This window comes from Oncorhynchus mykiss, chromosome 6 (assembly GCF_013265735.2).
Source record: "Oncorhynchus mykiss isolate Arlee chromosome 6, USDA_OmykA_1.1, whole genome shotgun sequence".
Taxonomy (NCBI): domain Eukaryota; kingdom Metazoa; phylum Chordata; class Actinopteri; order Salmoniformes; family Salmonidae; genus Oncorhynchus; species Oncorhynchus mykiss.
In genome coordinates, this window is record NC_048570.1 from 22305777 (window position 1) to 22321071 (window position 15295).

The window sequence follows — 15295 nt, forward strand, 5'->3', positions numbered from 1 at the left end:
TTGTTTGCTCTGAATCACTGAGACAAACTGTGCTGGGGTTTACTTTACCAGATGGGAGCTTTATGTGATGAGGTGCCGAAGATGAATCCTGGCAGTTTCTAACATGGTATTATAATTCTCATATACTTCAAGTGTGTTCAGTGACTGAACATGGTTAGAATGGAGGTTCAGGATGATTGATTGTTCAAACGTCAAGTGCAAATAGATTCAATTAAAAAGTGTTTGTGGTACTTACCAAGATTACTGCCATTCATTTCATCTGTAAAACAGACAGAGAAACACAACATATTAATATACAGTAACTAGTACCAATGTAAAAGATCACTAGGCCTATTTCATAGTTTCATTAAAATCAATAGTCTTTCTTACCAAGACCCACATACATTTTCATTCATATTCAGTCAAACTCTGCATCTCCTGACCCCCCCAGTCCCAGCTGATTGGCCATGTTGTGTCTAGCTGTCACATATGGTGTGCTGTACACCCTCTTGGCCAGACAGGCTGGGGCCTGTATGCACGCATTCACAACACATAGGTATGCTATGTCCAGGAGCAGTCAGGAATCGAAAGCACAATGAGTACTACGTGTTCTCACTCTTTATACTTTACGACGAAGACGTATTGAAAACCTAGGCTCTACACAGTCCACACAACGGATCCGACGGAGGTAGTTTTAAGTACTTTTTTGCAGCTGGAGTTTTGGAACGTGACGCAAACAGAGCTCCGTAGCTCCGTTGGCGTAGACTGTGAAATCACTGTGGAGAGCCCTTTACACAGGCCTGCTGTCCTGCCCTTCCTCCTCCATCAGCAGTCCAGAGAAATTCTACTGACATCTTCACATTGACCACTGAAGACAGGTCAGTCTTACAAGGCAAAAATGGTGACATCACCCACCGGAACACAGCACAATAAAATAGGCCACAGCTGTTTAGTTCTTTAGGCTACAAATTAGACTCAATATGTCACAGAGCATCAAATCAGACAGAGAGGCCTATGGAAATGAGCGCTGACTGATCTCCATCGGACTGCACTGACCCTCCTCTTCTTTATGCTTGTTTGGTTTGTTCTGTTTATGTCAGAGGGACAAAGATTTTTTGCTAATTTGCATGAAAAATAAGGGATTATGGAAGTATTTCTACAGCTGCACCATTGAGAGCATCTTGACTGGCTGCATCACCTCTTGGTACGACAACAGCTTGGCATCCGACAGTAAGGCACTACAGAGGGAAGTGCGTACAGCCCAGTACATCACTGGGGCCAAGCTCCCTGTCATCCAGGACCTCTATACCAGACGGTGTCAGAGGAAGACCCTAAAAATTGTCAAAGATTCTAGCCACCCGTCATAAACTCTTCTCTCTGCTACCGCAGGGCAAGCGGTACCGGAGCACCAAGTCTGGGGCAAAAAGGCTCCTGAACAGCTTCTACCCGCAAGCCATAATACTGCTGAACAGTTAATCAAATGGCTACCCAGACTATTTACAATGACCCCCTTTTTTTGCACTGATTCTCCTGCACTGGCTCTATGCACACTGTGGATGTATTTCAAGGCCTATCTTCAAACTCAGTGCCTCTTTGCTTAACATCATGTAAAAGTCAAAAGAAATCTGGCAAGACCTCAGAATAGAAATTGTAGACCTCCACAAGTCTGGTTCATCCTTGGGAGCAATTTCCAAACACCTGAAGGTACCACGTTCATCTGTACAAACAATAGTACGCAAGTATAAACACCATGGGACCACGCAGCCGTCATACCGCTCAGGAAGAAGACGCGTTCTGTCTCCTAGAGCTGAACGCACTTTGGTGCGAAAAGTGCAAATCAATCCCAGAACAACAGCAAAGGACCTTGTGAAGATGCTAGAGGAAACAGATACAAAAGTATCTATATCCACAGTAAAACGAGTCCTATATCGACATAACCTGAAAGGCCGCTCAGCAAGGAAGAAGCCACCGCCATAAAAAAGCCAGACTACGGTTTGCAACTGCACATAGGGACAAAGATCGTACTTTTTGGAGAAATGTCCTCTGGTCTGATGAAACAAAAATAGAACTGTTTGGCCATATTGACCATCGTTATGTTTGGAGGGAAGAGGGGGATGCTTGCAAGCCAAAGAACACCACCCCAACCGTGAAGCAGGGGGGAGACAGCATCATGTTGTGGGGGTGCTTTGCTGCAGGAGGGACTGGTGCACTTCACAAAATAGATGGCATCATGAGAGAGGAAAATTCAGTGGATATATTGAAGCAACATCTCAAGACATCAGTCAGGAAGTTAAAGGTTGGTCGCAAATGGGTCTTCCAAATGGACAATGACCCAAAGCATACTTCTAAAGTTGAGGCAAAATGGCTTAAGGACAACAAAGTCAAGGTATGGAGTGGCCATCACCAAGCCCTGACCTCAATCCTATAAAAATGTTGTGGGCAGAACTGAAAAAGCGTGTGCGAGCAAGGGGGCCTACAAACCTGACTCAGTTACACCAGCTCTGTCAGGAGGAATGGGCCAGAATTCAAGACTGTGGAAGGCTACCCGAAACGTTTGACCCAAGTTAAACAATTTAAAGTCAATGCTACAAAATACTAATTGAGTGTATGTAAACTTCTGACCCACTGATAAAGTGATGAAAGAAATAAAAGCTGAAATAAATCATTCTCTCTACTATTATTCTGACAATTCACATTCTTAAAATAAAGTGGTGATCCTAACTGACCTAAAAGAAGGAATTTTTACTAGGATTAAATGTCAGGGATTGTGAAAAACTGAGTTTAAATGTAGTTGTCTCAGGTGTATGTAAACTTCCAACTTCAACTGTACATTACCACAACTACCTCAACTACCTTGTACCCATGCACATTGACTCGGTACTGGTACTCCTTGTATATACACTCTTAGAAAAAAGGTCTGCGAAAGGGTTCTTCGGCTGTCCCCATAGGAGAACCATTTTTGGTTCCAGGTAGAACCCTTTTGGGTTCTATGTAGAACCCTCTGTAGAAAGGGTTTTACATGGAACCCAAAAAGGGTTCTACCTGGAACCAAAAAGGGTTCTTCAAAGGGTTCTCATATGGGGACAGCCAAAGAACATTTTAGGTTCTACATAGCACAATATTTAATGAGTGTAGCATCATTATTGTTATTTTATTGTGTTACTATTTCATTTTTTTTATTTAGCACATTTTTTGTACTTTTTAACTCTGTATTGTTGGAAAGGGGCTTGTAAGTAAGCGTTTCACGTTCAAATCTACACCTGTTGTATTCGGGGCATGTGACAAATACAATTTGATTTAATTTTAGTATTTGAGTGAAAAGGATAAATTATGGAAGGAGCTGAATTATGAATGGGCACTGGTCAACCACGAGAGGGAGAGAGAGAGAGAGAGAGAGAGAGAGAGAGAGAGAGAGAGAGAGCAACAGGAGAGAAAGATGGGCATGAAGTAGTGAGGGGGACTCTGTGGATGGTGAATACTCACACTAAAAAGATCTGTCACATAAAAATTGTACCTAACCACTTCCATTATCCCTTATCAAAGCATCAATGAATTATTCCAAGGACCTCTTGTGGGCCTTTCCATTGCAAGTTTAACAGCTCCTCTTCCATACAAAGAGGCACAGGCAGAATAGGCAGACTCCCATAATGCTAACATTCTGTGTCAATTAGTATTTTTTTTATTTAACAAGGCAAGTCAGTTACAAACAAATTCTTATTTACAATGACAGCCTAGGAACAGTGGGTTAACTGCCTTGTTCAGGGGAAGAAAGACAGATTTTTACCTTGTCAGCTCAGGGATTCAATCTAGCAACTTTCAGTTACTGGCACAACACTCTAACCACTAGGCTACCTGCCACCCCAAGTATAGAGGAATATAGAGGAACACCTTATGACTCAAGGTTTTCAGATTTTAAATATTTCATTTTTTATACCTTGAAGAACTGTATTCATTCCATACAAGATGCATATATTCTGATATCAGAACACTACTTCTTCCATTATACCCTCTCATTTGAAACAAATAATAGTTCGAAAATGTGTGAAAAGAGAAGAGGAGCGGGAGAAAGAATGGCAGAGATGGGAGTACACTCTTAGAAAAAAGTGTTCCAAAAGGGTTCTTCGGCTGTCCCCATAGGAGAACCCTGTTTGGTTCCAGGTAGAACCCTTTTTGGTTCCAGGTAGAACCCTCTGTGGAACCCAAAAGGGTTCTACCTGGAACCAAAACAGTTCTACCTGCAACCAAAAAGGGTTATTTAAAGGCTTCTCCTATGGGGACAGCTGAAGAACGATTTTAGGTTCTAGAAAGCACCTTTTTTTCTAAGACTGTAGGGGATAGGAAGAGAACGGGAGGGATTGGATGAAAAGAAAAGAGTGGGGGTGAGTATGGAAGAGAGAATGGAGAGAACTGGGAGTGTCCCCCCGAAAGACCTCATTCTCAGACCTCCATTAAGAGACTACAGGCTAAAAATATACTCCTCATGTTGAGCCACCTGGCTTTCCCAAACCAGCTCAATAATTCACAGGCTGCATGAGGGGAGGATCTCTGAAACACAATACAGTTCAATAACCCTGGGAACAAACAAAGACTTTACACAATGACCAACCATCTAACTACTCAACTTACTGAACTAACAGTGAAGGGAATGTGTATTTCATTTGTTGGGTTGGCTTCCCTTTCTTGGGCCTCTGAATTTGCACTATGGAAGACTTAGCTCAACCACATAAAGCAAACCCAGCCAGAATATCTCATCCCATTCTGATGTCAACACCTCACGACACAACTCCTCTCCCCCATGTGACCTACTTGTTGTGTGTATGTACTGACATGTACACTACCGTTCAAAAGTTTGGGGTCATTTAAAAATGTCCTTGTTTTTGAAAGAAAAGCACATTTTTTGTCCATTAAAATAACACCAAATTGATCAGAAATACATTGTAGACATTGTTGTTGTAAATTACTCTTGTTGCTGGAAACAGCTGATTTTTTTATTTATTATTATAATATTTATTTTTTTACCCAATTTCGTGGTATCCAATTGGTAGTAGTTACAGTCTTGTCTAATCGCTGCAACTCTCGTAAGGACACGGGAGAGGCGAAGGTCGAGAGCCATGCGTCCTCCGAAACACAACCCAACCAAGCCACACTGCTTCTTAACATAATGCACATCCAACCCAGAAGCCAGCCACACCACTGTGTCGGAGGAAACACTGGGCCAATTGTGCACCGCCCCATGGGCCTCCCAGTCGCAGCCAGCTGCGACAGAGACTGGGCTCGAACCCAGAATCTCTGGTGGCACAGCTAGCACTGAAAATGGCAGATTTTTAATGGAATATCTACATAGGCGTACAGAGGCCCATTATCAGCAACCATTACTCCTGTGTTCCAATGACACGTTGTGTTAGCTAATTCAAATGTACAATTTTAAAAGACTAGGGGGGTGGAGACAAGCACAAGGACAGGTGAAACAGATCAGGGCGTGACAGCAAAAGTTTTTTTGATGCATGTGGTTTTATTCATTTGGGATCTACAGCATCCCACAAATGTCCCAGAATATGTTTGGAATATTTATTTTTTCGCACAGAAGGACAAGTTGACCAATAGAATAGGTCCGCTTTTGTACTGTGGGGGATAGTAGACTGACATAGGCTAGTGCTTTTGCTGTTTGTTAGGCCTACTCATCTTGTTGGCTGACGAAAAGTAAATGTGGACAGTTCTTCTAACATCTTCAATATGCACCTTGAAATTCGATAAGAGGGACACGCGCAGTCGCGTCCCCGATGTGTCTGTCTTCACTTGTAGCCTACATCGGAACTGTCATGTCTGTGAGAAGGATCCAATCATGTGACGGGAATTGGCTAATAAGAATTTAGATATCTGAGAGTGCCGTGTGAGTGAGAGGTGCTTCGGGCATGGCTGCCGGGAGAAGGGAATTATAATTATTATATTCAGGCCAAGGGCACAACAGCCACTTTGGCTACAAAAGGCATGGATTTTTTAGGGGTCATTACGACCACACAAGGGGGATACCGCCAGGAAATTCTAAGCCTGATGAGAATATTATCAAGTGCTTGTCAATGAGAGACTGATGAAGTGTGTGCAGCATGCATAAGAAACAAAGCAGAGCTCATGCCTCTGAAGCAACTTTTTTCAAATCATTATTGGAGTCACATCATACAGCCCTAGAATCTATACAAAATCGAAACATACAGCCCAATGTTTGCATCACAACTAAAGTGGCATAAATAACTCTAAATTAAACATATAGGAGGACCTGTTTCTTTGTTAACCACTCAACACAGAATAGCCGCATGTGCCAGCCACTCACACTGAAATCGTTTGGAGAAAATATTTTATTGTATTTAGCTATGTTCAATTGTATTCTTCATACTATAAAATAATTTTAAAAACAATGCCACGTAATTCTAAACAAATCTTGTCTGCTAAATAAACTAGTGTAGCCCACAGCCTAACATAAGGACATAAGGACAATTCAGAGAATTATATTCTGTACTTCTGAAATAGACAGCATTTTCTTCATATCATGTTTCTTTAGACCTGCCTAAAATAAATAATTAAATTATTGTGATAGTGTAGGTTACATAACATGGATATATTAGACTAAAATGTAGATGTTCCAAAGGTCTGCATTAGTGGCTTGCTGCTAGGAGATGCTAAACATGTTTATATAACGACACAGGATGAGACCCAGATGAAGACACAGGAGGTAGATGGTTCGAGTCTCTGACATTTATTAATAGACAAGGGGCTGGCAAGAGGCAGGTCGAGGACAGGCAGAAGTTCATAAACAGGGTCAGAGTCAGATAGGTACAGGACGGCAGGCAGGCTCGAGGTCAGGGCAGGCAGCAATGTTCAGAACTGGGAGGACTAGAAAACAGGGACTAGAAAAATAGGAGTATGGAAAAACGCGCTGGTAGGCTTGACGAGACAAGATGAACTGGCAACAGACAAACAGAAAACACTGGTATAAATACACGGGGATAATGGGGACAAATGGGAGACACCTGGTGGGGGGTGGAGACAAGCACAAGACAGGTGAAACAGATCAGGATGTGACTGCCCCCCCCCCCCCCCCCCCCCCCCCCCTCCTTCTTGGGGCGCATACCTGGTTGACCGGGGTGCCGACAGTGAAAGTCAGCGATGAGGGCCGGGTCCAGGATGTCCTTAGCGAGGTCCCTGCACCTCTCCTCCAGGTCATAACCCTCCCAGTCAACCAGGTACTGGAAACCCCTGCCCTGAGGTTGAACACTCAGAAGGCATCTCACCGTGTCAGGATCCATCTGAACGTTCCCTGCAGCGATGACGTATCCCAGAAGAAAGAGTGGAGCAATAGAATTCACACTTCTCCGTTTTCACAAACAACTGATTTCCAGGAGGCGCTGGAGGACTTGTTGGACATGTAGGACATGCTCTTGAGCAGAACGGGAGAAAATAAGGATGTTGTTGAGGTAGACAAACACAAACCGATTCAACATGTCATGGAGTCCATTGTTGACATGGGCCTGGAATATTGAGTCCAAACAGCATAACCAGGTACCCGTAGTGTCCATTAACCGTGTCCACCCATCTCCTACCCGTATCAAAACTAGGTGGTAGGTGTTCTGAAGGTCCAACTTAGAAAAGATAGTTCCCCTCTGGAGAGGCTTGAAAGCTGAAGAGAGGAGTGGTAGAGGGTCAACGGTTCTTTTCACTAATGTCATTGAGGCCCCGGTAGTCAATACATCGATGCAGGGTCTTGTCCTTTTCCACAAAGAAGAAACCTGCGCCGGCAGGGGAGGCAGAAGGACGAATGCTCCCAGCAGCCAGAAAGTCCTCAATGTACTCCTCCATGGCCTTGGTCCCAGGGCCAGGCAGGGAATATAGCTACCCATGAGGCGGTGTGGTGCCCGGAAGGAGGTCAATAGTATAATCGTAGGGACGATGTGGAGGAAGGGAGGTGGCGCAATCCCTGCTGAAAATCTCCAGGAGGTCCTGGTACTCCGTGGGAACAGCTGAGAAATCCAAGGCTTTTCTAAAGACCGCAGGAGGATGTCCTTGGGCAGGCTGCGCCGCCTTAAAACTTCTTGTGACTCTCAAACCCGGGTCCGGGAGCGTGATCATCGCCTGACACTAATTAGCATAACGCAACGGACATAAATCTTCCTAGAAAATCTTCCTATTCTTGAAAATCACAAGTTAAATATATTGGAACACAGCTTAGCCTTTTGTTAATCACCCTGTCATCTCAGATTTTTAAAATATGCTTTACAGCCAAAGCAAGACAAGCATTTGTGTAAGTTTATCGATAGCCTAGCATAGCATTATGCCTTGCTAGCAGCAGGCAACCTTGTCACGAAAATCAGAAAAGCAATCAAATTAAATAGTTTACCTTTGATGAACTTCGGATGTTTTTACTCACGAGACTCCCAGGTAGATAGCCAAAGTTCATTTTTTCCCAAAATATTATTTTTGTAGGCGTTTGTTCTTCGCGTTTGGCTGAGAAATCGCCCGGAAATTGCAGTCACAAAAAGGCGAGAAAAAAATCCAAATTAGCTCCATAATATAACAGGATTCTTGACGTAGTAAAAGTAGCTTTCAGGACCCTTCTGTCCCGGAGAATCAAACACTTTTCTCACCTCCGACACGAAATCCCCCAGACGAAAGCAAATGGCAGATTGTTGCTCCCAAACGGCCGTAGCCCAGGTGAGCACCCTTCCAGACATCAGCATTATGAGATACGCTATCTTCAAAACGAAGAGGGCTGCAGCTCAAAAATGAGGGAGCACTAGGAGTGAAACACCCGGCAGGTTCCAGGATCCCCAGCATAGAGCTCCGGAGGTGGTAAGCGGGGTTCTCGGAATCCGGTGTAGGCTGGACAAGATCACCACTGGTAGGGTGATTACTGAGAGCCCTGGAGGTTTCCGTTCTGACATTTTCCCTGATAGATAGTCCCCGGAATTGCTCTAGTAATAATTTTAAACCCTGGTCATGGCGTTCTGACAAAATATAGAGTCCTTCCATAAGGTTCTAAAGTAGCTCCTTGTGTCTTACAATGCTGGCTCCTTGCAGGCAGACAGCGTTGCAGAGCTGGTCCGAGTCTGCTGGGTCAGTCATGGTCAGTTTGTACTATAACGACGCTGGATGAGACCCAGTTGCAGTCACAGGAGGCAGATGGTTTGAGTCTCTGATATTCATTAATAGACAAGGGGCAGGCAAGAGGCAGGTCGAGGACAGGCAGAAGTTCGTAAACAGGGTCAGTCAGATAGGTACAGCACGGCAGGCAGGCAAGAGGTCAGGGCAGGCAGAATGGTATGGCAGGCGTGCTCAGGGTCAGGGCAGGCAGCAATTTTATTTTTATTTATCCGTTATTTTACCAGGTAAGTTGACTGAGAACACGTTCTCATTTGCAGCAACACCCTGGGGAATAGTTACAGGGGAGAGGAGGGGGATGAATGAACCAATTGTAAACTGGGGATTATTAGGTGACCGTGATGGTTTGAGGGCCAGATTTGGAATTTAGCCAGGACACTGGGGTTAACACCCCTACTCTTACGATAAGTGTCATGGGATCTTTAATGACCTCAAGAGAGTCAGGAGACCGATTTAACGTCCCATCCGAAAGACGGCACCCTACACAGGGCAGTGTCCCCAATCACTGCCCGGGGACATTTTGTTAGACCAGAGGAAAGAGTGCCTCCTACTGGCCCTCCAACACCACTTCCAGCAGCATCTGGTCTCCCATCCAGCAAGCAGTTGTATGCAGGGTGGTATGCTGCTGACAATGGTCAGAACCGGGAGGACTAGAAAACAGGAACTACAGTATGGAAAAACACTCTGGTAGGCTTGACGAGACAAGACGATATATATGTATAAATGTATACTATGGGGATAATGGGGACAAATGGAAGAAACCTGGTGGGGGGTGGAGACAAGCACAAGGCAAGCAAAGATCAGGTGGAGACAAGCACAGATCAGGGTGTGACTGTTGATGTTAATTAACAGTCAATTATTGTGAGACCAGCAGTTATTTGCTTGACAAAATTGAATCACCATTGCCCTAGGCCAGAGTAAGGCAGGTACAGGGCCAGAGTATTTAGATTTTTGATTTTAAGACAGATTTGTTTTATTTATTTTAAGGCAGGTATGGGGCCAGAGTAAGGCAGCTGTACATTTTAGATTTTAAGGCAGGTATGGTGCCAGAGTAAGGCAGCTATTGGTACCAGAGTAAGGCAGGGGCTGGGTGAGGGAGTGAGTGAGTGAGTACATGTTCTTGGGCAGGCCGAGCGTGTTCAGACACCTCTGTGAGGTCTGCAGTGTTTGGTCTGGCGCTGCTCTGTTGCACATACGCATCACCCTGCAACAGGATCTGAAGGCTAAATGCCAGGCCTGGCCTGTCACTCCTCGGCCAGCTCCTCTGGGACATCCTGTCATGGTGCTCCCCTCGGGCCCTGGGGACGTCAAGTCACCCTGACCCCTCTCGAAGTGTCCTGGAGGGTGGGGGGAGGTCCTCTCCCTGTGCCCCGGTTCACGCCACTTTGAGTGAACCCACCAGGCCAGGACTCATGGAGCAACCCTATCCTGACACCCAACCCCAGCCACTCATAAGTAGCCAAGAGCACAAAGTGAAGTTCAAAGAGGACACACACCAACACAGCAGATCAAATGGTTGCACCACCACGACATCCAGCCCCACAATTTGAGCACGGGCTCGTTTTTAACCTCATCAGTCCCAAGGACCCCATCAAAAATCTGTGTTTTTTCACTGCATCACAATTAAATGTTTTACCATTTTCTTTCCAGGACATCCAGAGCTAAACTAAAACACAAAGCAATTTGACATAAACAGAGGCATTCATGAGTTTTATTGACAAATGTCAATACAAGAATAGGGTCCGCCAAGCAAAATGCATTTAGAAGAAGGCTGCAAGTACAGAAATTGTTTGCTCAGTGGAAAATGAATATCCAACTAGTCAGTGACAACTGAGTGGAGTTTGTGACAGCAACTATGTGAGCTTATTACAGTATTATAGACACTATGATTTCCTATGATCTTCTATGTAGAAGATCCCCTTACCTTCTAACGACTGTTGTGTGGCTTGTCAGTGTCATATAACAAAACAGATTACATGTGAGTGTACGTAAGTCTCCGCATTTCATAGTGGGGTCATAATAGTTAGTAGCTTTGGACATTACAGACGTTTCTGTGAGACTAAACGTTTTTGGGATGCGTCCTTGTCACAAACACTGCTCTAGCTCAGACCCTGTTAATCACACAGGCTAATGGTTGGTATCAGCGGATGCAGAAGAAATAGACGAACTAGAGTCTGTGGCTCAAACACACAATGTTTAAGAGGGCACTAAATTATACTGACGTGATTGTGGGACTCAACACTCTGAAGGTCCGTCACTGCCCTAACATCAACATCCCCGAGACAAGTCTTCTCCTTCAATTCTCATTCCAAGAGAGGGCTAGTGACTATTACTAAATTGACTGAAACAGTTACCAAACAAGTGAGAGATAAGACAAAGTAGTTAGATATTGGGAAAATAGTGGAACTATTCAATCCAACACTGAAAACACCAACATTTATTTCACCACTGTGGCGAAAGAGTAAATTGCTGATTACTGTGTGAGAGAGAAGAGTGTAAAAGGGATTTATGAAAAAGTACAGATTATGGACTGTGACTTTTCTATGTTATATTTGGACATGGATTCCTATAACTCTGTGCTCATTATTATGTTGGGCTCTTCAGATTTACAATGACACACAAATAAATGACACTTCCTGGAAATGAGGGAAAGTTTTCATCTAAAAGAGGTGGAGAGGTTCATATTATTTCTCACATGAAGGTTTTTAATGCCACTGCAATGATAAGAGATGCCCCTTATCAGTGCCCCCTCAAACACTTGATGGAATTTGAATGGAAAATGTACTTCAAAGGCCAGAAGCATCTAATCTCCTCCACTCTCTTGCGACTCTGCACATTCCCTAGGATAATAAGATTCTGCCTTTCTGACATTCTTAGGGATCTCAACCAAGGATGAGAATTTCATCTCTCTCTCTCTCTCTCTCTCTCTCTCTCTCTCTCTCTCTCTCTCTCTCTCATTAGGTTGTTGTACTGCATTGTGAGAGAATCTCTGCAACAGCCCTACTGCATATCTGTGGAACCCATCCCACTCTTATGTAAAAGCCCTATTACTGACATCCCAGTGACCTAGTTTCCCCGTGGCCCAGAAAGAGCAAGGATGACACTCTGAGATCTGCTGTGGCCACAAAATCCTGCTGGGACCATCCATTCAGATGGCCAATGAATACACAGAGGACCAGTCCACTATCTGAATCAACAGAGATGTACTGCACCTTTCCCTGAAACACACAACTCAATGTGACGCAACACTAACCCATATCCTCATAGCCACACCCACTCACAAAGGCTTTGATGCATTAACCTGAGTGTAGGGGGCAGTATTTTGATGTTTGGATGAAAAATGTACCCAAATTAAATGGCCTATTTCTCAGGCCCAGAAGCTAGAATATGCATGTAATATTAGGATAGAAAAGACTCTAAAGTTTCCAAAACTGTCAAAATATTGTTTGTGAGTATAACGGAACTGATATTGCAGGAAAATCCAACTAGGAAGTGCCTCTTATTTTGAAAGCTCCCTGTTCCATTGCATGCCTTCCCTCCATTTAAAGGGATATCAACCAGATTCCTTTCCCTATGGCTTCCACATGGTGTGAACAGTATTTAGACATAGTTTCAGCATTTTATTCTGAAAAATTAGCGAGAACGATCACATCGCGTCAGTGGATGGCTGGGTGCCAGCAGAGTTTTGCATGCGCCAACAGCTTGGAGCAGACATTTTCTCTCTCTCTCCTATTGAAAAGGCTACCGTCTGGTTGAAATATTGTTGATCATTTTGTCACGTTCTGACCTCTATTTCCTTTGTTTTTGTATTTATTTAGTATGGTCAGGGCGTGAGTTGGGTGGGCAGTCTATGTTTGTTTTTCTATGTTTTGGTCTAGTTCTATGTTCGGCCTGATATGGTTCTCAATCAGAGGCAGGTGTTCGTCATTGTCTCTGATTGGGAACCATATTTAGGTAGCCTGGGTTTCACTGTGTTTTTGTGGGTGATTGTTCCTGTCACTGTGTTTGGTGTCACAGGATAGGACTGTTTTGTGTTTTCACATTGCTTGTTTTTGTTAGTTTGTTCATGTGTAGCGATTTATTAAAACATGAATAACCACCACGCTGCGCTTTGGTCCGCTTCTCTTCCTCCTACAGACGAACGCCCTTACAGAATCACCCACCACAAAAGGACCAAGCGGCGTGGTAACAGGCAGCAGCAACAGCAGCAGCAGGAGCAGCAGCAGCTGCAGTGGGAGAGGCTGCACCACCTGGAGAAATGGACATGGGAGGAAGAACTGGACGGTAAAGGACCCTGGGCTCAGCCCGGAGAATATCGCCGCCCCAAGGAAGAACTGGAGGCGGCGAAAGCTGAGAGGTGCAGATATGAGGAGGCAGCACGGCGTAGCGGATGGAAGCCCGGGAGTCAGCCCCAAAAATTTCTTGGGGGGGGGCTAACAGGGAGTATGGCTACGCCAGGTAGGAGACCTGAGCCAACTTCCTGTGGTTACCGGGGGGCTAGAGAGACCGGGCAGGCACCGTGTTATGCTGTGGAGCGCACGGTGTCCCCAGTGCGGGTGCACAGCCCGGTGCGGTACATTCCAGCTCCGCGTATCGGCCGGGCTAGAGTGGGCATCGAGCCAAGTGCCATGAAGCCGGCTCTACGCATCTGGTCTCCAGTGCGTCTCCTTGGGCCGGCTTACATGGCACCAGCCTTGCGCACGGTGTCCCCGGTTCGCCTGCATAGCCCAGTGCGGGCTATTCCACCTCGCCGCACTGGCAGGGCGACCGGGACTATTCAACCGGGTAAGGTTGGGCAGGCTCGGTGCTCAAGAGCTCCAGTGCGCCTGCACGGCCCGGTCTATCCGTCACCACCTCCACGCACCAGCCCTCCGGTGGCAGCTCCCCGTACCAGGCTGTCTCTCCGGCCCATCCTTGCAGGGGCTCTCGCCTCTCCGGCGCTACCAGAGCCTTCCTCCTCTCCAGCGCTGCCGGAGCCTCCCGCCTGTCCGGCGCCTCTGCCGGAGCCTCCCGCCTGTCCGGCGCCTCTGCCGGAGCCTCCCGCCTGTCCGGCGCCTCTGCCGGAGCCTCCCGCCTGTCCGGCGCCTCTGCCGGAGCCTCCCCCGCTGCCGGAGACTCCCGCCTGTCCGGCGCCGCTGCCGGAGCCTCCCGCCTGTCCGGCGCCGCTGCCGGAGCCTCCCGCCTGTCCGGCGCCGCTGCCGGAGCCTCCCGCCTGTCCGGCGCCGCTGCCGGAGTCTCCCGCCTCTCCGGCGCTACCAGGGCCTTCCTTTTCTCCAGCGTTGCCGGAGCTTCCCGTCTGCCCAGCGCCAGCTGAGCTTCCCGTCTGCCCAGCGCCGCCAACGCCGCCCGTCTGCCCAGCGCCGCCAACGCCGCCCGTCTGCCCAGCGCCGCCAACGCCGCCCGTCTGCCCAGCGCCGCCAACGCCGCCCGTCTGCCCAGCGCCGCCAACGCCGCCCGTCTGCCCAGCGCCGCCAGTGCCGCCCGTCTGCCAGGAGCCGCCAGTGCCGCCCGTCTGCCAGGGGCCGCCAGTGCCGCCCATCAGCCAGGGGCCGCCAGTGCCGCCAGTCAGCCAGGGGCCGCCAGTGCCGCCAGTCAGCCAGGGGCCGCCAGTGCCGCCAGTCAGCCAGGGGCCGCCAGTGCCGCCAGTCAGCCAGGGGCCGCCAGTGCCGCCAGTCAGCCAGGGGCCGCCAGTGCCGCCAGTCAGCCAGGGGCCGGCAGTGCCGCCAGTAAGCCAGGGGCCGCCAGTCAGCCAGGGGCCGCCAGTAAGCCAGGGGCCGCCAGTGCCGCCAGTAAGCCAGGGGCCGCCAGTGCCGTCAGTCAGCCAGGGGCCGCCCGAGCAGCTGCCCCTCTGTCCAGAGCAGCTATCGCCCCTCTGTCCCGAGCTGCTGCCGCCCCTCTGTCCCGAGCAGCTGCTCCTCTGTCCCGAGCAGTTGTCCCTCTGTCCCGAGCAGCTGTTTCACCTCTGTCCCGAGCTGCCCCTCTGTCCCAAGCAGCCCCTCTGTCCAGTGGGGTCATTGAGAGGGGTGGCCATGGTGAGAAGGCCACGGAGGCGGACAATAAGGCGGACTAAGACAATGGTGAAGTGGGGTCCGCGTCCCGCGCCAGAGCCGCCACCGCGGACAGACGCCCACCCAGACCCTCCCCTATAGGTCAAGGTTTTGCGGCC

General features: G+C 47.5%; 1 protein-coding gene across 1 annotated transcript in view; it reads right to left on the reverse strand.

Annotated features, from left to right (window-relative positions):
* Positions 1 to 15295, reverse strand: part of nr6a1a (nuclear receptor subfamily 6, group A, member 1a) — a 114377-nt gene that overhangs the window by 41154 nt on the left and 57928 nt on the right. The window contains exon 3 of the mRNA XM_021605625.2: positions 236 to 259. Coding sequence (XP_021461300.2) covers positions 236 to 259 — 24 coding nt within the window. The remainder of the gene's footprint in view (positions 1 to 235; positions 260 to 15295) is intronic.